Source organism: Psammomys obesus, unplaced genomic scaffold (genome assembly GCF_907164565.1).
Source record: "Psammomys obesus unplaced genomic scaffold, mPsaObe1.curated_primary_1811, whole genome shotgun sequence".
Taxonomy (NCBI): domain Eukaryota; kingdom Metazoa; phylum Chordata; class Mammalia; order Rodentia; family Muridae; genus Psammomys; species Psammomys obesus.
The window spans coordinates 880,744-902,583 of NW_026592118.1; the positions used below are offsets into that span (position 1 = coordinate 880,744).

General features: G+C 39.8%; 1 protein-coding gene across 7 annotated transcripts in view; it reads left to right on the forward strand.

Annotated features, from left to right (window-relative positions):
- The window catches only part of Herc3 (HECT and RLD domain containing E3 ubiquitin protein ligase 3), a 111,394-nt gene that overhangs the window by 46,321 nt on the left and 43,233 nt on the right, over window positions 1–21,840 (forward strand). For 4 of the 7 annotated variants that reach the window (XM_055612604.1, XM_055612602.1, XM_055612603.1 and 1 more), the window contains 7 exons: window positions 5,918–6,029; window positions 6,406–6,595; window positions 8,569–8,732; window positions 8,843–8,956; window positions 18,721–18,744; window positions 18,829–18,918; window positions 21,102–21,272. In XM_055612604.1, coding sequence (XP_055468579.1) covers window positions 5,918–6,029; window positions 6,406–6,595; window positions 8,569–8,732; window positions 8,843–8,956; window positions 18,721–18,744; window positions 18,829–18,918; window positions 21,102–21,272 — 865 coding nt within the window. Of the gene's footprint in view, window positions 1–5,917; window positions 6,030–6,405; window positions 6,596–7,034; window positions 8,265–8,568; window positions 8,733–8,842; window positions 8,957–18,720; window positions 18,745–18,828; window positions 18,919–21,101; window positions 21,273–21,840 lie in introns of those variants that run through there. The other 3 variants (XR_008720752.1, XM_055612606.1, XR_008720753.1) reach the window with 3 other exon arrangements.

The window sequence follows — 21,840 nt, forward strand, 5'->3', positions numbered from 1 at the left end:
AAAAAAAATCTCTCTCTTCTAATAGTAATCAACTGACAGTAGCATTTGAGCTAGGATGGGGAGTCGTGAGTCAATCCCCATTTCATACTGGAATGCTGACTGGCTTGAGATTACGCAGGCAAACCACACCTGCCGTGAGCTTATAGCTATAGTAGCTCTGTCGTGTTCAGAAGATACTTTTTCCTTAGACTTCTTGAGCTCTGGCATTAAAAACTTTTCTGACTCCTCTGCATTGTTCTCTGAACTTTGGGGGAAAGAAGATGTAATACAGATGTTCCATCTATAGCTGAGCATGCCTCAGATACTAACTCTGTGCACTTTATCAGTTTGTGAGTTTCTATATTGACTGTCAGCTATTGCATGAAGAAGCTTATCTCCTGAGGTCTGAGAGCCGCAGTGGTCTATGGGTATAGAGATGGGAATTTATAGGGCAGTTTAATACTCTGTCCATGTAGTGCAACAGTACTAATAGGTTCACCTGTCAGCTTCCCAGTGAAGGCATGTGTTTCTTCCTGTGGAATGTGCCTTCAATTCAATCAAAAAAGCCATTTGATTACCCTTGTAACATCGGTGTCACTGTTACTTCCATGGGAATAGCTTGACAGGCTAATCATTATTGCAGTTTATATTGTTTATAGCTGGGAACGACTATTAGTTACTTTTCCCTGATAGCTGTCTGCATAAGCACGAAGAAATCTAGCAGTGGGAAGGAGGTTCACTGCCAGATTGATTTCTGCAAGTCCTGTGACCAAAGTGAGTCTTATCCATCAAGTTCTAGTAGACAACCAATGACAATGGCAATAGTCTGCCTTGATGGGGAGAAGGGATCTCTAAGACACAGTTGAGCAACAGTTAGAGACAGGCAACCCACTTCTGCCATTGGACTCTTTTACTTGGCAACATGAGCCTTCTTGGAGGAAGGAATGTTATTTTCCCCATAGGGTTAACTTCAATTAAACTTGTGTGTGAGTGTGTATGTGCATAAATTTACTTAATAAATTTATATGTCTCTTTCAAATATCCTTAGTGTTAATTATCCCTCCTTTCACCCCTCCTTTGCATTTCTATAACCTTCCCTACTTTAACTTCCATCCCCATTGCTCTGGTTTTTTTCTTCATATCACCTGTGTTGTACTGAGTTTTCTGGATATATATATATTATTTGTGGTCTGGCTAGCTAACCCAGCAATGGCTGTCTCCCCACAGAAAGGCCAAGAATTCAGAATTCAGTAATTTCTCCGTCCATGTGGCTGGATAGCTCAGTTGGTTTTTGGTTTATGCTAGAAACCTGAAGTAGACTTAAATACCAGTGAGGGAATGCCTCAGCAACAGGACAAATGAACTTGTCCTGGAAAGTCAGGGCAAAAGGCAAAAGCTTTTATGTGGGCTGCCACCAGAGGGTGTGGCCCAGATTTAGAATGGCTCTGTTGAGCTCACATGATCCATATTGGCGTGGGTCTTCCCACTCCAAATATGGATGAGTAGGTATCTTTATAATAGGATATGGAATCCTTTGGGTATATGCCTAGAAGTGCTATAACTGAATCGCATGGTAGATCTGCATCTAGCTCTTTGAGGACCGTCCATACCAGTGGCAACACCGGTTTCCACCTTACCAGCAATGCATAGGGCACTTTTCCCTACACCCTAGAATGTACTTTCCAGCATTTGTTATTTTGGTCTTAGTCATTCTGACTAGTGTAAAATAAAATCTCAACTTACATTTTTTTCAGATTGCTTAAAGAAGTTAATCACTTCATTTACTAGTTCTTAGCCATTTCTGTTTCTTCTTTTGAGAATTCTGTATTCTATCCCATAGCTCATTTTTTAAAAAATGATTTCTTTATTTTCTTGGCATTTATATTTTTTCAGTTCTTTATTTATTCTAGATACTTTCTGTTAGATGTATAGATTGTAATGAGGAATCTAGATTGTAATGAGGAAATTTACATTTAGATATATAGATGTAAGTGAGGAAATTGAAATGAGGAAAATATCTATTTTCCTCATTCTTTAAGCTACCTCTTAACAGTTTCCTTTGCAGTATGGAAGCTTTTTAATGCCATGAAGTCCCACTTGTTGATTCTTGGTACTATTTCCTGAACCACTGGTCCTATTCAGAAAGTCCTTACCTGAGCCTATATCCTGGCATGTACTCCCTACTGTTTCCTCTAAACCCTTCAGAGCTTTGGGTATAACACTGAGATCTTGACCCATTTGGAATCAATTTGTATGCACAGTATGGGATAAAATCAAATTTTATTTTTCTACATGTAGATACTCAGTTTCCCTAGCACCATTTGTTACAGATGCTATCTTTTCTTCAATGTATATTTTTGATATCCTTTTTTCTTCTTCCTTTGCTTGAGGCTATTGTAGATAGAATTGTTTCCCTGTTTTCTTTCTCACTGTGTTTTTCTTTGGAATATAGAATGGCAATTGATTTTGTTATTAATTTTGTAACTGCTATTTTGCCGAAACTGTTAATCATTTCTATTAGTATCCAGTGGTGTCCTTGGATGTCTCTCAGCTTAACCATTCCCTGTTGGAGTACTGGTTGTTGGTTCTGGCAGCAGATTCTGGGAATCCCTTCTACAAAATTCCACCTAGAACAATTTTTTGTGGATCTGGCTGTAGTCATAAACATAATCCCAGCTTGATAGTAGAGAAAGTTTGTGAGTCCAAAAAAGAGGCTTGTTAGGATGTGCATCAAGTCAATCCAGGGCTGGAGAAGTAGCAGATGGAGTGGTAATCAGCCACTAGATCCTGGCTGGTTTTAGTTCTCCATTTTACCCAGAAGTCTGTAGTCAGACTCCTTCAAGGGACTGCATCAGGATGGAGCCTGATGCATCAGGCTCAGGGTCATGCTTCCTTACCATGGAGGAAGCTCTAGCTTCAGTACTGGAATAGGAAGTACATTGATCCAGCTAGCGGGTCTATTGTAAGGATTGATTTGTGCACCTTTTCTCTTCTCAACTTGGGGAAGTGGGGAAGCACCCTGTCACTTCCAGTTCTACAGGGCAGAAGTAGAGAACCCAGGGTTTGAGTCTGAGAACAGCACACTGCTGTCCCTCCTTTGCCTTTGTTTGGACCCTGAGACAGTTGGGTGGTACCTGTCCACATTGGTTGAGCACTTATTCTAATGCTAGCCTCACCTAGGAGCACGTCTGAGCACACTTACAGATGAGGCTCCAGCAGCTGTTCAGATATTCCTTTATTGAGTCATGTTGATACCTAAAATAAGGCATCACATTTACTTTTGACTTTGTTGCAAGTGGTTTCTCTTCAAGAAAGAAATGTAGCTCTCGTCTCACAGGGGATAAAAGGTCATTGAGAAGTTATTTATTCTGGAGCTAAGTGTGACTGACGGATCATGGCCTAGGAGCACAGATTTTGGTCATCCTAAGTTCTGTATTCCAGTGTGACAGGAGTTTCATTAAGTTTTTACAGTTCAAAAGAAAACAACCAACCAAACAAAAAACCAAAACAAAAATTAAAAAAAAAAAAAAAAAACAGAGAAAGCCATAAATCAGTGTAGTTTTTAAATGCATTGGTGAGTACATCAGGGATAACCTCTTATCTAGGCCTTTGATGGCATCTGACTGCATTCTTAGCTTTTGGGGGTCTGTTTATGCCTAATTAATAGTCACAATTATGTTAACTAACAGAGATGAGCAATATATGGCTATGTAGAGGGCTAAAAATAGCTCAAGCAATATATGGCTCTGGACTTGTAACATTTCAGCTTATCTACATCACTGAATTTCTAGTCAGTCAAGGAGCCTCTGTAGGGGCTTCATTCTAGGAACTTCTCTTCATTCTTTAGAACCTCTGGTTAGTTAGAGGTTACAAAGGTATTTCTTTGTTTCCTAGGGCAGCTAAAGTCAAACCACTCCATTCTGTATGTAGTCACTGCCTTCCTCTGGAGGGAAAGGTGATCTGGGTAGTACCAGTGTGGTGATGTTGCAGCAACAGCGGTTTCGGCCCATGGTGGCTTTGCACTGTTTCCTAGCATTTTTTGTTGTTGTTGTTGTTGTTGTTGTTATTGCAGCATGGCGGGGTGGGGCATGTGATTTTGTTTCTAGTGGTCCAGAGATGCAGGTGAACCTCCTCCAGTCTGGCCTGCCAAGAAAAGCTTATCAGGGCCTCAAAGAGGAATTCTGTTCTAAAGAATACGTTTTATGAAGGCTAGGGATGGTTGTGGCCAGATATATAACGCTATGTATCTTTAGTGCTAGACATTCAATATAATTGTATCTGACAAAATTACCCAAAACATCCACAAGAGAAAAGACAGCATCTTCAACAAATGTTGATGGTAAAATTGAATGCCCACATATAGAAGAATGAAACTAGACCCTTATCTATCATCCTGCACTGAAATCCACTCCAAATGATCAGTGAACTCAGTGTGAAACCCAAAATCTAATTGCTAGAAAAAAACAGTTTGTACTCTGTAATAAACATGTCTGAGAAAGGACTTTTTGAACAAGACTCCATGTGTTCAGGAATTGAGGCCAGCAATTGATAAATGAAACCTCATAAAACTAGGAAGCTTCTTCTTTGCAGCTAAGGGGTTATCAGCCAGGTGAAGGGTATAGGAGAGTCTTTGCCAGCTATACATCTAGTAAAGGATTAATATCAAGAATGTACAAAGAACTTAAAAAGTCAAGCAAACAAGCCAATTAAAAAGTACCTTATCCATCTAAATAGAGTTCTCCAAAGTTAGAAGAAAAATGACTAAGAAATATCTTTATAATTATTCAACATCTTTAACAATTAGGGAAATGCAAATTAAAATGACTGAGATATTTTACTAAGGTCAGAATAACAGAAATTAGGAAAAGAACTAACAGCTAATCCTAGAGAGAATGTGGAGAAAGGGAATCCTCTTTCATTTATATTTTTTCTTAACAACATAGGAAAAAGTCCTTCCACCTTTGTTCAAGGTTATATTTAGGTTATTAGAATTAATGTCTTAGTTAACTCATTTTTAGAATAGCAACAAAATGCCCATCAAGAAAGTCTAAGCAGCTGCTCTGTGTTTAACTATTTTGATTCCAATATAGGTACTGAAATGTAGACATTCCAAGTTTTCATCTATTCTAACATTGTCGGAGATTATTAAAACCACATGAATGTACACTACTCAGAGCAAAGCCTGCTTTTCAAATGAATATTTTGTAAATTAATAGATACAATATATTCAAGAGTGAGAATCTTAGAGATATTCTTTGTGTCTGGGGAGTTAAGACTGTGGAGTTGGAAAAGTGATTTGATTGTTATAAAGTTCAGATGGTTGCTGTAAAATCCTTGGAAGATGAATGCAAAATACGTTTTGAGGAAGGCTTAGAATAGGAGGGTCTGTGTTCTATATGTTTAAGAGTGGGCACCTTTGCATAAGGGAAGTGTGGATGGGTGATTGCCACAGCCACAACATCTTCATCTAATAAAAATAATCATAGAAGTGGGTCAGGGAATAGACCTGTTTTCATGCTTTGTGAAAGGCCTGACCTGAAATGATAGTGTTTGTACTCTGCCTTGAGGGGGGAAAGATTTGAAAAATTTAAGGCACCTTTAAATGTGGAATTGCCTCCAGCGCTTAGGAGGCAGAGGCAGGTTTATCTCTGTATTCAAGGCTAACTTTGTCTACATAGAGACTTCTAGGCTGACAGGGGCTACCTAGTAAGACCCTTCCTCAGAACAAAATGAAATAACCAAAGTGGGGTGGGGTGGAATTGCTGTAAGGCTTATTCTGTTGGTCTCTCCCAAATTAGTGTTCTTGAATATCTTATCTACTAGGTCAAATTAAAATCTGCCTGGAATGAGTAAGCTAATTAATGACTTACAGTCTTTACCAGGGTTTGCCTTTTCTTTTCTTTTATTACATACAGATTTTTGTTTGTTTCTTGTTTAGAATCGATGAACATTTTAAAACCAGTCCCAAAATCCCTGGGATTGACCTGAACTCAACTAGGGTTTTATTTGAGAAGTTAATGCACTCTCAGCACTCCATGATTCTAGAGCAGGTATGTTGTGTGTATTTATAAAACTTGGTTTACATTGAATAATTCAGCTTTTAAGACAAAAGGTACAGCAAGATGAAACAGATAGACTTCTGTACAAGTATTAATTTTGTAAAAATATTAGTGTTGGAGTTGGGCTATCTTTTGTTTATATCTTTTTAAGGAATTGCCTCTCTAAAGTATCAGGTCTTTGTGGGTGGGGAGCTTCTTACTTCTCCCCATGTGCTAGGAGTCTGAACCAGCACCTCGCCCCTTCTGTTTGTTCAGCACACACTGAGCAAGAGTTGCGAGTTCATCAGATAACTTGTGGATTTGGAGATGAGTTATTTAAGCCTCAGATATGTTTAAATTTCTCACTACTTTTTTTTTTCTCTTATAGATATTAAACAGCTTTGAAAGTTGCCTCATTCCCCAGTTGTCAAGTTCACCCCCAGATGTGGAAGCAATGAGAATCTATTTAATACTCCCAGAGTTTCCCCTGCTTCAGGATTCTAGGTATTACATAACCATGACCATTCCCCTGGCGATGGCCATTCTGCGGCTGGATGCAAACCCCAGCAAAGTATTAGGTAAATTCAGCAAACAGAACACCACTGGTTTTGGACTTATTTTGTTTTGTCAGCCAGCTCTTGTAGACTGAGGTCTAACAATCCATTTGTTGCCATTTAATAGCTTTACCATTTAATCCTCTCTTTGCTGCTGATTTCTAGCTAACCCTGTTTGCAATGTGGACTCTTATTTAACTCACTTGAAATGATTTATGACAGATTAATCCCAATTTTGAGATATTCATAAAGTTAGGCTATTCAGCTTTATTTTCCCCCACATCTGCTTGCAGTTGTAATGCCTCAAATATTAGTGGCCGTCTGCCTATTCATCTCCAGTTCTGACTTTAGGGGGTGGGAGCCAAATGAACAGCTTTTGTGATACAGTGATCTCCAAGAAAGGAGAGACAGAGAGTGACCTAGTGAGGACTTACAGAATGTTTGTTTTGTTTTTCTTTTTTAGGACAGTTGAGTCCACACTGATTTTTGCAGGCTCCGGACACTTTGCTGAGATAAGAACCTTCCGTTCCTCAGCGGGCTGGAGAGGGTCTCTGCTGGAGTAGCGCCCGAGACGTTTTTAGTAATCCGGTGCAGAAACCTGTCACCTGGCTTTTTACTTTTTTTCCCTCCCTTGGTAATTTTTCCAGGTGTTTGTTGCGGCTTGGTAACTTCTGTGGTTCAGATGGCCAGAGTATCACTGGAATATGGTTTTCCCTCAAGCGAATTGACCCTGCTTCTAGCTTTTGCACTGCATCCACTTTCACACAAGAGACAAAACTGGAAGTAAAAATGAACACATTAGTAGTGCTTTAGTACTTAATACTTTCCAAGATCAGGCGCTTTCAGAGCATATTTTCTTAGGTGTTTCTATTAGGTGTAAAATAGTTTGATGGCAGTTTTTAAAGACATTTTATCAGACTTTTTGAGTTTTGGCATTTTAATTTTTTTCTAGGCCCGTTAACACAAAGTAGAACAGAATTATTCTGTTAACTTCTTTCTAACTTCTGACAGTTTGCATTTAAGAGAAAACCTCAAAGTAGATCGAGCACAACAGATACCTGTCACACAAACATACAGGTGGCAATAGTTTGTCCTTTTTATCTGATTCTTTGCCCACTTTAATTTTTTTTGAACTTTATTTTATGTGTATGAATATTTTGTTTGCATGTATACCAGTGTACCATGTATGTGCCTGTTGCCATGGAGGCCAGAAGAGGGCATCAGATGCCCTGGAACTGAGTTTCAGATAGTTGTGAGCTGCAGAATAAAACTTGGGATCTCAGGAAGAACAGTCAGTGCTCTATTAAGCCACCTCTCCAGCAGCCCTCCCACATTCATTTTTAATGAAATATTTTGACTAAGTAAACTTTACGGATTTCAGTATGGTTGAGTTTATTTCTGAAGAATCCAGTGAAATAATCCTGCCTAGTTATGAGAAAGTACCACTTGGAGAGAATATAATTGATCGATTTCTTAAACCTGAAATATGTCTCATAACAGGAAAGAATGGTTTTCCTCCTCCTCTCTTAGGAGGAAGTGTCCCTTCCATCCCTGATACAAAGCGTGCATAGTGGCTGAGGACGATGCTAAAAGGACCAGGGCACACAAATACTACTGCAGTAGGCGTAGTCAACATCCTTGTGCCCAGAGTATGCGTCTGGTCCCCACACAGCCTTGGAACTGAACTTTTTCAGGTTAGCCTTCAGCATGAGTTTAAAAAAGAAAACATAAAAACATTTAAGAAAACAGCAAGGGAGAGAAGGAGAGAGAGAAGAAGGGAAAAAAGGAAGAGAAAGGAGGTAAAAGTTTTAGGGCTAGGGCTTCACATATAGCTGTTTTCTCCACACGTTTTAATGCTTCATTTTAAAAATTAGTTTTGGGTACCTGGATTGTAGACTAATATTTATCTTTTAGCCATGGGAGTTTTAGCTAGCAGGAAGAAGACATAAGAACACTTGCCCAAGATTATGTGCTAAAACATGTCTTTCTTTCTTAAGATAACTGGTGGTCTCAGGCATGCCCCAAATATTTCATGAAGCTGGTGAACCTCTATAAAGGCGCGGTGCTTTACCTGCTAAGGGGAAGGAAGACATTCCTAATCCCTGTCCTGTTTAATAATTACATGACTGCAGCTCTCAAGCTTCTGGAGAAATTGTACAAGGTAACCCTCGGGATGGGGAGCAGGTGGTAGGATGAAGTGTCCTGCTGGGGCTTTCTCTGGGAGACTTTTCAGTCTTTAGTTTTAGTTGTTTTTATTTTGTTCTTCATCAGGTAAATCTTAAAGTGAAGCATGTGGAATATGATACATTTTATATCCCTGAGATTTCCAGTCTGGTGGACATTCAGGAAGACTACCTCATGTGGTTTCTGCATCAAGCAGGGATGGTAAGAATTCATGTAAAGCATATTTTAAGGCTTTAGCCTTTTTGTGGTTTGTTTGTTTGTTTGTTTGTTTTTGACATGTACACTTGAGCCATACACCTTGTCTTTGCTTTAATGCTGGCCTTAGACCTCACTCAGCTAACTCTTGCATTCCTGAAACTTGGAAGTGTTTTAGATAATCATAAGTGTCCCAAGGTTTCATATGGTATCTATGGCTGGGGTTGTAACTTATTGGTGGGGCTTGTGCTTAGTATGCTCAGCTCTAGATATAATCCCCAGTACTACATTTTTAAAAAAAGAAAAAAAAAAAAAACAGAAAAAAAGAAAAGTAAATCAAAGTATCTAAACAGTGAGATTGATAAAAGCAGAAAGTGGAAAGTTTGGCAGAGGGGGTCTGAAGGAACTGGAAAACTCGAGCTGTTTTAGTTTAGGCTCCAGTTCATCAAGATGAGACAGTTCTGGAATTCCGTTGTGCAATGGTGTGAATACTTCAGGGGTTGCTTTTTACTCTGCTCTTTTAATATTTTATTTTATGTGTTTGAGTGTTCTGTCTACATGTATGTCTGTGCACCATGTGCATGCCCGGTGCCTGTAGAAACCAGGCAAGGCTGCTCAATCTCTTGGAACCAGTTACAGACTGCTATGAGGTGCCATGTGGGTACTGGGAATCAAACCTGGGTCCTCTGCAAGAGCAGCCAGTGCTCTGAACTGTTGAACCATCTCTATAGCCCCTTGTTTTGTTTTTGAGATAAGAACTCATGTACTCTAGGCTACCTTCAGACTCATAATAACCAGAGTTGTCTTGATCTTCCTGCTCCTCACCTCCCAGGTTCTGGGTTATCAGTGTGTCCTTCCACCCTTCCACATCTGTTTTTGTTTGTTTGTTTGTTTGTTTGTTTTGTTTTTTAATGGATTGCTGAGTATCATACTCAAGACACCATCTAGCTAGACAAATGCCTACCTAATGAACTATGTCCCCAATCCATGCCAATATTCTTAACATTGCTTATCCATACATTTGAATAGCAAGGATGATAGATTTTACACTATTTACTTTTTTTTTTAGCCACAAATTAAAAATCAAGACATTAATGTATAAACTTTCAGCATTTCTTGGATCTCAGGAGATCTGGCACACAGTCAGAAGTCACCAACTGGCTGTGTGCAAGAGCATCTTTTAGGTGAGCGCCACCTCCCCACTGATTTATTTCTGACATTTAGGATCAATTGCTCTTCATCATTTTCTGAGAGATGAATTTTACTCTTCTTATGTGAACTACCTAGACTCTTTGTCCACCTGATATTGAGGATGACTCAAATAAAGATGTTATATATTCCTGATCCAGCTCTGATGCTGTTTAACACTGAACTCACGATTTATGGATTCCTGCCTTCCACCCTAGGCATAGCAGCAATTACTCAGTGATAGCAGACTGGCACGCAAAGGGTTTTAGGATTTGTGCAGATCTGAATGTCAGAAAACAGGTGATCTTTTGGTACTTGTATTTAATTCAGCTGATGCAGCAGATACATCTGAAGTGAGTCTTTTGCTAGGTTCACAGATTCCTCACCAGCAATAGGATGGCATTTTTTTTTCCCTGTTTGGTTTTGAGCCCTGCAGTGGTCTCTAAAGGCAACATATTTACATAAATGTATTTAACTAAATAGCCAAGGTAGTTTTCTTTGTCAGATGATAGATGATCAAAGTAATGGAGATACTCTTACAGAAAACCTAAAAATTGGGACACTGTTGTACTTTTTTTTTTTTTTTAGGTAAGATTTTGTTATTGTTTTGAAAAGCAAAATACTTTTCAGTGAAATCATGTTTTTAAAAGAGTTGATATTGGCATTTTAACATCGGAGCATCAGTGGAGTCTAGTCTTACTTTCTTTAAAAAATTTGAAATGTCAGTTTTGTAAATTACAAAATGTTAGACATAGAAACAAGGCTTAATAAGTTATTTCAGGTAACTGCTTTGTCCCTAGGTAGAGCTCAGAGCTCTGGGCAAGTTGAGCAGTTTTTTTGTAGCTTGCTTTGCTCTGACAGACAGGTTTTCTCATTTCTTTCTGGCCTTAAGAAAGAAATTGCTCATATTAGAATGTTGATGGTCATGACTTGGCCTCTGAGTAGAGGCACTTAAGTGAGCAGTTTTACCAGTTTCTTTCTATGAACACGTGGCAAACAAATGTCTTAAAGATCTTGAATAATTTTCATCTCCTCTTTGGTAATTAAAGCCATTACTACAACAAGATAGAAAATTAGCTGAAGTTAGTGTGTGTCATTTTGTGCTTTCTGTAAAAATTTTTCTATTGTATAAGGTACAGTGTAATTACAAATTGAAGTTTGTTTTTGATGTTGAAGTTTTTGATGTTGAAATTTTGTTTTATGTGATCGTGGTATTTCATATAGTTTTTATTTTAATCACTTTAAAATAAAAATAATGAATAATTGGTTTGCTATATTGACATTTTAGCCTGGCACTAGTATAGTGTATAGAACAAAAACGTGATCCATCCTAAAAGAACTGTCTGGGTACTGGTGAGGTCCCCGCAAGTACTCTGGCCTGTAGAGAAATGAACCATGGGGAGGCAAGAAAGAAACTCAGTTCAGCATGATTTAGCCAGGCTGATTCAGGCTTCTGAAGTCTGACACCAGGCAGTTTATTTTAGACATATTTAAATACAGTGCAATTTTGGAAAAAAAGTTTCCTGTAACAGTTTTCTCAATCCCTTGTACACAATAAAGCTTAAGACATGGCTACATCAAAACTCTTCTGCAAAGTACATTTGCTCTGTACCATGAAGATGGGTTCTATAGCTTAAGGGCCTCGGGGAGGATCTGAGGTCACCAGGCTGTAAAGCACATTTGATTGTCCCCTAAGGATGCAAAAGATGAAGGTCTAGGTGGGGAGAAGGTCTAGGTGGTAAACATTCTGGGGGGTCTGGAGGAGGCCTACAGGTAGCAAGGGTCATCAAGTCGTTAACAACATTCACCCCAGCATCTGGGTGGAAAACAGGTATACTTTTCCTCCCTTGAGGAGCCAACCCTGCATGATTAACATTCTTGGTTTCTCCTGAGCTTCTCGGTGAGCACTTCTGCCCTCTACAGACATCTGTAATACAGATTTTAGCCTTTGGGAGGCAGAGGAGGGCAGATCTTTGTGAGTTCAAGGTCTGTAGAATGAGTGGGACTATATAGGAATACTTTATCCAAAAATAAATAAATAAATAAATAAATAAATAAATAAATAAATAAATAAATAAATAACACAAAAAGAACTGGATTAAAATCCTAACCTCGATCTGCTGCCTTTGGCATTCTCATTTGACAATGAGAGTTGTAAGGATGACGAGCAGCCACTGCAGTGCTTAGGCACACCAGGAGCTTTTGGCCACTCTTTTCACAACTAGTTCTGGAATACCTACACGTATTATTACCTTAACTGGCCACTAGGGTGGAACACAGCCTTATGTTTACCTACCTTGATGTGTGTAGCACTGAAAAGGATTGTTCTGAAGTGACTGATTTTGTCCATCTTGAGAAGCAGCAGAAGAAAACAATCATGGTGCCCCTCTTCCCCCTGCTCTAAGCACAGGAAGGCACCTAGAACCTGCAGCAGAGCTTAGAGGAATGTGAGATGTGAGAGACTCCTAGAGCCTTCAAAGGGTAACATGGCAATGGAAAAAGAGTCTGCAGAGCCCACAATAGCTCAAGAAAAGCTAAAAAAAAATAAAAAAAAAAAGGCAAGTCTTATGGAAAAATGTCAGTAAAATGTGGGCTCATAAAATTGGAAAGAAAGATGATGGAACAGAACTGTGAACTGTGCACAGCAGAAAATGGTGAATCTATACCCTTCGCTGCTGCATCTCAGCCAGCAGCTGTAAGCACAGAGGTTGTGCCTGGTGAGCCATTGGGCTCCTGGCAACTCTGACAGGAAGATGTGCAGTGCCTGGAGCTCCTGCAGAAACAGGTCAATACAGAATAGGGCTTTCCCTAGGCCCACTGGCCAGCCTCCAGCATGGAGCAGCACTGCAGCAGCTAATGGTGCTTGCCTGCTGGGAGACAGGAAACAGTGCTGCCCCCAGCCTAGAAGCTGAACAGTTGTGCCTGCAGCCTCCACTGAGGACAGGGTGGTGTACAGCAGCCTGGAACTCCCTTGGAAACATGTCATTACTGAATAGGGCAGACCCGAGGCCCACTGGCCAGCTAGCCACCAACACAGAGCCGCTGAGGCTGGAAAGTGTGGGGCAGTGGTGCTGCCTGCAACCTGCAAGCTCAGCAGTAGTGCCTGGTGAATCACAGTCAGCTGACACTGAGGACAGCGTGGTCTATGGCAGCCTGCAGCTCCTGAGGAAACATGTCTTTACTGAATAGGGCCAGTCTTAGGCCTGGCAGCTTGACCCCAGCATGGAGCTGCTGTGACTGTAGCCTGTGCTGCCTGCCCTGTTGGGAGATGGAGTGCACGGGGCAGTGGTGTTGCCCTCAGGCTGCAAACACAAAGGTTGACCCTGCCAAGCCTCTGGATGACAGACATGGAGGGCTTGGAGTTGTGTGGCAGCTAGAAACTCTCACAGAACCTGCCCTCCAGACACCTTGCCTACTGCAACATCACTCTTACTCTGGGTAACAGCAGGATATCCAAGAGGAGTATCAGCAATGGTCCAGTGTTTATGGTGCTTCAGAGACCAGAAACCCTGAACAAGACCACTGATTCATTGCAGTGAATATTTTCATACAAAGCTGTTTGGGACACACTTCAGTTTCCAATACCATTGCAATAAACAAATATGTGATGAAGAGGTGGGAAAGATGGAAGAATGGATCAGTGAGTATGCAGTAGCAAGAGGCAGAAGTAAAGACTGACCAGTGATAACAGGTGTGAGAGAAGGCTATGCTGAACTGGGGAACATGGTGTTGCTGAGTATGCCCAACAGGGACATGTGCAGCAGCCTGGAGCTTGTCCAGATTACGTCCTGAACATGCTGCCCATCCACAGGATTGCCCTGGTTCTGAGCAATGACAGGATGTCCAAGATGAAGAACAGTTCATTTTCTGGGTTAGACCCTCTCAAAAGATCTCTATGGTCCGTGATACTCCTGGAGGCTGTGTTTGTTTCCTCCATCCACTGACCCAAGGCATGTTGAGGCCTTAGATTCATGTGGATGTCTGTGGTTTGGGCTACCACTGGAATCCATGTGGATGTCCAAGGTCCATGCTGCCACTGGAGTCTGAGTACATGTCCATAGTCTGTGCTACCACAGGAGGCCATGTTGATGACTGTGGTCCTTGCTGCTGCTGCTGCTGCTGCCCAGAGCCATTTTGGGGGTCCAGGACTGTGTTGCTTATCAGTGACCAGTGTTACTAGCAAAGGCCATGTGTTCTGTGTTCTGTGTAGCTGTCTGAAGCCTTGTTGATGTCCATGGGCCATGCTGCTGCCAAGTAGCGTGTTGATTTGAGTGGCCTGTGTAGCGGCATGAAGTCATGTTGATGTCTGTGGTTTATGCTGTTGCCAAAAAAACATGTGGAAGTCCATGCTCCATGTTCCTGCTGACTGTAAAGGGCAAGAAAGCTACTTCTGCAGTGGCATTGAGGAGTGCAGACTCACACTTGAGAGAGACATAGAAGGCTTCTATGACAACTCCTATCTGCCCCACCCCAAAAAAAGTAGCACCCTAGACAGAAAACCATCAAAGAGAACTCTTAAAAATTATGATAAGGATGCTGGAGTACAGATCTCCACAATTGATGGCTTTTGGAATGGGTGTGGGCAGGAAAGGACTCGGTGTTTTTTCAGAGGCTGGCTACTGGGAGTTGGACCATGTTCCTGTGAGTATATGGACAACCTAGTTTGGACTTGGATTCTATTTTATTTTTTTAATTTTTTGTGGGAGGAGGTCACAGTGGTGGTGGTAAGAGACCTGGGAGGACTAGAAAGTGACTGTGATCAGGGTGCATTATATGAAATTCCCAAATAATCAATAAAAATATTACATTGGAAAAAATAATGAAAGAAAAGTAAGGATGGAAGAGGCAATAGTAGTTTATTTTCTTTGTTATATGTGCCATAGTCTTCATTTGAAAACCGAAAGGGCAGTACAAGTGAGGTATTCAGCTTGTAAAGGCCTTCAGGGACAAAATCTGAGAAATCTTGACATCTTGTGGTGTGTCAAAGGAGGTGCAGCACGTGGGCATGTTTGCCCGTGGATGTGAGTATGGGGCACATGTAAGGGAAGACAGAGCCAGAGCAGATTAGCGGTGTTTCAGTAACAGGGCTATGTTGTCTCCTGGTCATAGGACATGTAGGAAGTGTTGATTTCATATTTAAGAAAAGTTGTTTGTAGTTCTTCAGTTCTGATCTATTTAGTTATGTATTGCTTCTGTTTCATATACTTTGAAAAATGAATTTATGCCATAGGTACAACTCTGTTGCCAGCAGAGACCTTGAAATACAGTTTACTGGAACCATGGAACTTAAAGTTTGTGAGGCCCATTTCAGGGGAATGTGTAGCCCAGGGTAAACAAACTTGTAAGATATGGTCAATCCAGTGGTAAATTCAAAATAGCCTGATATATTAGCATGAGAGTGAGCCAAACTGACCCTCATTATATGTTCCAGACTTGCTTCCACTGGACTGGAATTGTTTCTCTGGTGTTTCTCATTGTAGAGAAAGGTTCCAATATTCCAAAGGACCAATAAGATGGATTTTAATTATTATTGCCATTACATGACTTCATTTAAATATGCATAAGGAGGTATAGTTCTTATTCGCATAATATTTACAAACCAAATTAAATGTACACATTAAAGAGGAAAACATTATAGTCAGTCAAATGCTTCTGAGCTTCAGGGACTCAGTGTGGAGAGCGAGCTTGTCTCCTGGAAACAAATGTTCCAGCATTCTAGGTAAGTACTACAGCCACTAGGCCCAGGCTTGAGCTCTCTTGCCTGCCTTCAGGGATGACTCAGCTCCTTTTTCTCCCTCTGCTGTTAAATCTTATTCATGCAGTAAGCTAGAAGAATATGTGCTTTTTCCTTAGTAAAGGCAGCATCTACCAGGCAAAAATGCCGCCTTCTTTTCTCACTTATCGCACACAGTTATGTGTTTATAGCCCACCCGTGCAGTTATTAACAGATAAATGTAAATTGTATGATAACACATAGTTAAGAAGAGATCTTTCAGATTGTGTTTTGATTTTGTTGAGAAAGTCATGTAATAGGCCTTGGAGGTGGATGGAGGGAGGGAACTGGATAGGAAAGGGGATGGGGAGAAGAACAGGGATGGTGATTAGGAGTAGGGAGTGCTGGAAAGAAAGGGGCAAGTGAGTGAATGGATATCAGAGGTGCAGGACATCTCTGGGATTTGCCAGAGACCTGGGATAGGGGAGGCTCCAGGAAGTCTATGGGGGTCACCCTAGCTGAGACTCCTAGCAGTGGGGGATATGGACATGGCCGTATCTGTAACCAGGCAGGACTTCCAGCAGAGGGATAAGGACAAGTAAAAAGAAAATCATTTAAAAACACAGAACATTGTAGGAGACATTAAAGTAACAGCAGCATAGCACACTCAGATCTGTAAGCATGAATTTGCTCATTGTTTTCTTTTGATAAATGTTGTAGATCAAGATGAACTTCTTTATTGCTCTTTTTTGTTTCTGTTAAAAGTATTTATTACATAACTGTCATGAGCACATCATGCTAGAAACACAGATGGATGTGTTTGTGTCTTTCTGCATGTATCAGTTTATTGAGCAACGATAAGTTCACATTTGCTAGTTATTTTCCACATTGTGGTAACTAAGTGCCTGTAGAAAAGCAACTGAAAGGAGTTCAGAGGGATGTGGTCCCTCATGGTAGAGAAGGCACAGCAGTGAGAACAGCTGATCCGACGGCTCTCTTCTCTTTTTCTTTTCTTTTCGTGATAAACTATCCTGTAGTCCAGGCTGCCCTCACACTCACTGTGTACTAGAGAGAATGACCTTGACCTTTTTTTCTGCCTCTACCTTGGCTGAGTGCCAGGATGATAAGCATGCACCACCCTGCTCAGCCTGTGTAGTGCTGATAATCAGACTCAGGGCTTTACACAACAAGGCATGCACTCCACCAACTGAGCTCCTTTAGCCTGACATGCTCAGGACCTCAGCACATAGGAGATGATGCCATCCAGGGTGAGTCATTTTTTCTCTTAACACCCTTAACAATATATCCAAAATGCCTTTCAGAAGATTAAAAATTGTCCATAAGAGCTAGCTATCTCATGATAGCTGGCCATTAGCATATTACGAATTCTTTTATTCTAGTCTTCATTATTAGTATTACCTAAGAAATCCAGATTACATTCCACACAGTATACACACAAGTCGCAGAATGGCTTTAAGAGTTCAAAAAGCTGCAGCGTTCAGAGGCCTCATGAGAAGCAGATGCAGAGTATTGTAGGTGCTTCCTTCCAGTGTTGCTGAATCCAGATAGATTGTTGCTGGAGGCCAGCAGAACTGAGCCATAGGGTCAGAAATAAGTCATGGCATCATTCCCTGCTGCAGTGCTGTAGGGTCATCAAGGTGAGGCAGAGCTGGTTCAGATGGATGGGTAAACAGACCAATGAACAGATGGTTGGATGGACAGATAACAACTCAAATGGGCCATTGCTGAGCTAAGTTGAAGCCGCAGGAACTGGTAGTTGTCTGTCTAGCAGTCCCTTGAAATGTTCACTGGGTGCTCAGTGAGTGGGAGCCTACCTCTTTATTGTTAGATAGCATTCTTTCTGTGTGGTCCAGGTATGTATGTTGTGCTTTTGTTGGTCTGTGGTGTTTGGTATGTTCTTGGATCAGGTTTTCTGCATATGGGTTTAATTCTACCATGTTTTTATGCTCATAATCTATGTTGATAAGTGTCATCTACTTGTGTAAGTCACTTACAGTCTGTTCCTCATGGTCAGTGCTGGACAGGTGGTGGCATGTAATTGCAGATAAGTTGCAGCGTTATTGCCATTCAGCCAGCTGATGCTTTGTAAAATGGAGTCCTATTTTATGAGGTACAACCTGAAAACCACTGTTGCTTACAATATGGAGGAATTGAGTGCAGCATACAGCCTGATCTATACAAATAACATAATTACGTTTTCCTTATTTTCCTGTAAGACTGTAATGTACCTTTTAATACACTTCATTGTAGCTGAATTTGTTTTCTATAACTCTTCTTAAAATTAGAATTATAGAATCATTCCAAATTTATAGAGCAGCTTTTAAAGAAAAAATACTTATCTAATGCAGTTGTTACTGTTTGATTTCTCTAAGCATGTGTCAGGAGACAGATAAAGTGTTACTTGCATCCAAGTTGAGGAGCCCTGGGCTACCTGGAATCCAGGTGTTATCTCCATATATGCTACGTAGCGCAGGCTGGCCCTCAGCAGGCAGTTCTCCCACCTCAGCCTAACAGGTGCTGGGATCATAGGCATGTGCCACTCTGCCAAGATGAATTAGATTTCTTATAAAGAGAATTCAGTCAATTTTTTAAATTCTGAAGAATAGGTAAATGGCCTTTAAAAGTCTTTTACTTTTTAAAGAAATTATTTTTGCTCTTTTTTTTCAGTCTATGTCCATCAAAATATCTCTTCTTTCTCATCAAAATGTTGTCAGCTATTGAAATAGTATTAGGTTGGTGGCTGAATAAGCAGATAATGTGAAATGATTTGTTATATGTTTTATATGGGAGGGTAAAATTATGCTTTTATAATTCAAGTAAGTGTCTGTCTTTTTTGTTCTTTACACAGAAAGCTAGACCATCTATCATACAGGTAAATGGTTCCTTTTGAATATAATTGTGTATCTCCAGTGTTCTCTGTAGAATACTGTAATAATACCAATCATGTGTTTTTTAGGATGCTGTAACCCTTTGTTCCTACCCTTTCATATTTGATGCCCAAGCCAAGACCAAAATGTTGCAGACTGATGCTGAGTTACAGATGCAGGTATAATAATTCAGAATAATTTTCTCCTTTTACCATTCTTCTCATTGTCCACATTCAGTTGTAATTTTTCTAGTGAAAGGGTATATTTCTGAGTGAAATTTTATTATGACTTTAAGAAATTACTTTTTTTTCAGTAATTTTATTATTTTATTTTTGAGAATGGCTCTCATTATAGTCCAGGCTTTTTCTTAAAAAGGGGGGGTGGAGTTGTTTAGAGATTGATTATGTTCTATAAATTGTATGGGGGGGGCTGTTTATACTTTGTTCTTATTTGCTTCTCTGTCTCCCTATGAGCCGAACTCTTGCTGGTCCCCTTCTCCTATAAAATACCCCTTCTTTCTCTCCTTTGTTACTCTCTTGCCCCCAGTTATGCCTCTTCTATTCTCAAGGTCTCCTTTTTCCGCATGTAAATGTTTACAATTAAACATATATTGTGAATATGAGAGAAAGCAGGGTGCGTTTTCTTCCTGAGTGGCTTCTTTTTCTTAGCTGTCCCTTCAGCTCCAGCCCTTCTCCTGTAGATGTTGTATTTTTATGCACTTCCATCAGTGAATTCTTGGAGGTGTTTCTGTGAAAGCCTTTATCTGTATCTCTATTTTGAAGTATTTTTTAATTGACATTTTCTTCTAGTATTTTCCAAGTCTTACATTAAGGTTACTTAATGTTGAGTTGATTTTTATACAGAGATAAGAGATTCAGATTTATTTTTTTCTTTCCCTTTTTTTTTTTTCATGTGAATATCTAGCTTTTGCAGCACCATTTGCTGAAGGGGCTATCTTTTTTGTAATGTATGTTTTTGGCATCTTTGTCAAAGGTGAAGAGTCTGTAACCACAGGGGTTTATTTCTGTAATCTGATTTTTTTCTCTTTATTCTTCTACACAAACTATATCAAATAATACTGTTACAGGTTTGTTTAATATGTAAATTTTATTAATATACAGAATGTAGGCTTTTTAAAAATAAAAAAGTTTTGATGGAGATTATATTGACTATATTCCTTTTGGCAGATGGTTGTTCTTGTTGTATCATTCCTGTCTTTCTGTCTTCTGGGGCAGTTTTTCATGTTTTGCCCCTAGTATCTTAAATATTTCAAGGTCTTTCACCTCCTGGGTTGAGTTTCTTTCCAGGCTAGTTTTGAGTTCACTATGTAGTCAAGGTTACTTTAAAGTCTCGGCCTTTCTCCAGGCCCCTGTTGCTAAGATTACAGGTGTGTACCACCATGCCAACTTCAGTAATTTTATGTTCAGTTTGTATTTATGTTGATGTGGAGTAATAGGTATTTTCTGTTTCTGCCAGGTAATAAACACTTGCAGCTTTGTGGACCCTGTGTCTCCATTAAGAACCATTTGACTCTTTTGTAGAAGGCAGCCTCAGAAAAAGAAAAAGGGGATTAAAGAAAACCAAACAAACTTAAGAACTTCCAAATCAATGCACAACTTTATTTGTATTAAATCTTGAATTTTATATATTTTTCACATTGTAAATGTTATTCCTCCCAACCATTTAAAATGATAGAAAACCCTATGCAAAACCAGGTCCTAGGCTGTGATACCACAGTTTGCTGACCTGATGCAAAGGGGAAAATCAAATGGAACCTGGTGGTCCTTAATGAGTCAAAAAGATGGTTTCATTTACTGTGTATTTCATTATAAAATGCAGTTTATCTTGTCTGAATATATACAAAACATTAGTGAGCTAGCAATCCAGATCTGCCAAACCTGCTGTTAATGGACATGTTTTCATTCCTCTTCTTATCTCTATTTCTTTCTGCCTTCCTCTAGTTTTGTCTCTTATCTATATGTATATCTGCTTTCATTTGGCTGAGTAGCAGATATTTTACTGAGATGGACATTTTTCACAGTGACTGTTGTTTGTTTGTTTGTTTGTTTCTGCTATTTAGGGAATTGTGTTTTCATGTACTCTGCCACGATTCTTCAAGCATATTGTTATTTTAGTCTTAATGAGTTGAAATCACTTTAGTTGGCCTAGTTATTTAAATCATATGACTCATAAATTATTTCAGCTAATCTTGTTGAGTCCATATTAGAAAGATTTTTGTAGCCTGTAAATATAAATAGTGAAAAAGTTAAAGAAAAGGTAAAGTGGAAATTAGTCAGTCTCCTCAGGTTTGGAGAGTCTCCAGGTTGCATGCTGTATTCACAGTTACTCTGTTCTGTTCCAGGTGGCTGTCAATGGCGCCAACCTGCAGAATGTCTTCATGCTTCTCACGCTGGAGCCTCTGCTGGCCAGAAGCCCCTTCTTGGTCCTTCATGTCCGCAGGAACCACCTTGTTGGAGATGCCCTGAGAGAGTTGAGCATTCATTCTGACATCGACTTGAAGAAGCCTCTCAAAGTGAGCCTCTTCCATATACTCTTCTAGTACCTTCATTAGCATGTGGCAAAGGATCTTACTAAGATACAGAGGGAGGGCAGCCATTCATTATAGATTTCAATTCATTTTTTTTTTTTTTACAAGAATCTAATCATCTTCTTTTAAGTCACCAGAAAGAGCAGCTCATTATAACATCAGATTAAATGCTATTGGGTTGTTGAGAAACCCCTTCTGCTGTCTTCAGTGTGCCAGCTCTAGACTATCAGAAACAGTCATATAAGATGAAAGGATTTGACAAAATATAACAACTAAGCTCTCACCTAAGAAGATTAGGGTGTTCAAGATTTAAGAAAAAGAAAGTAAAAGAAAAATGGAAAGATGGAAAGGTGTGAAGTCATCCAAAAAGCTGTTGACCTATTAGTGTAGGCAAGTTTAACAACTTATAATGAGTAATAAATGATCTCTTCTCATAGACTGCATTAGTGCTTACTCTATAGACTGCTTACTGTGCTCCAGCCCTGTGTGAAACTTGGTATAGATGGGTATCTCGAGGAATAGTTAATGCATTACTTGAAGTTGTTTAAAATTA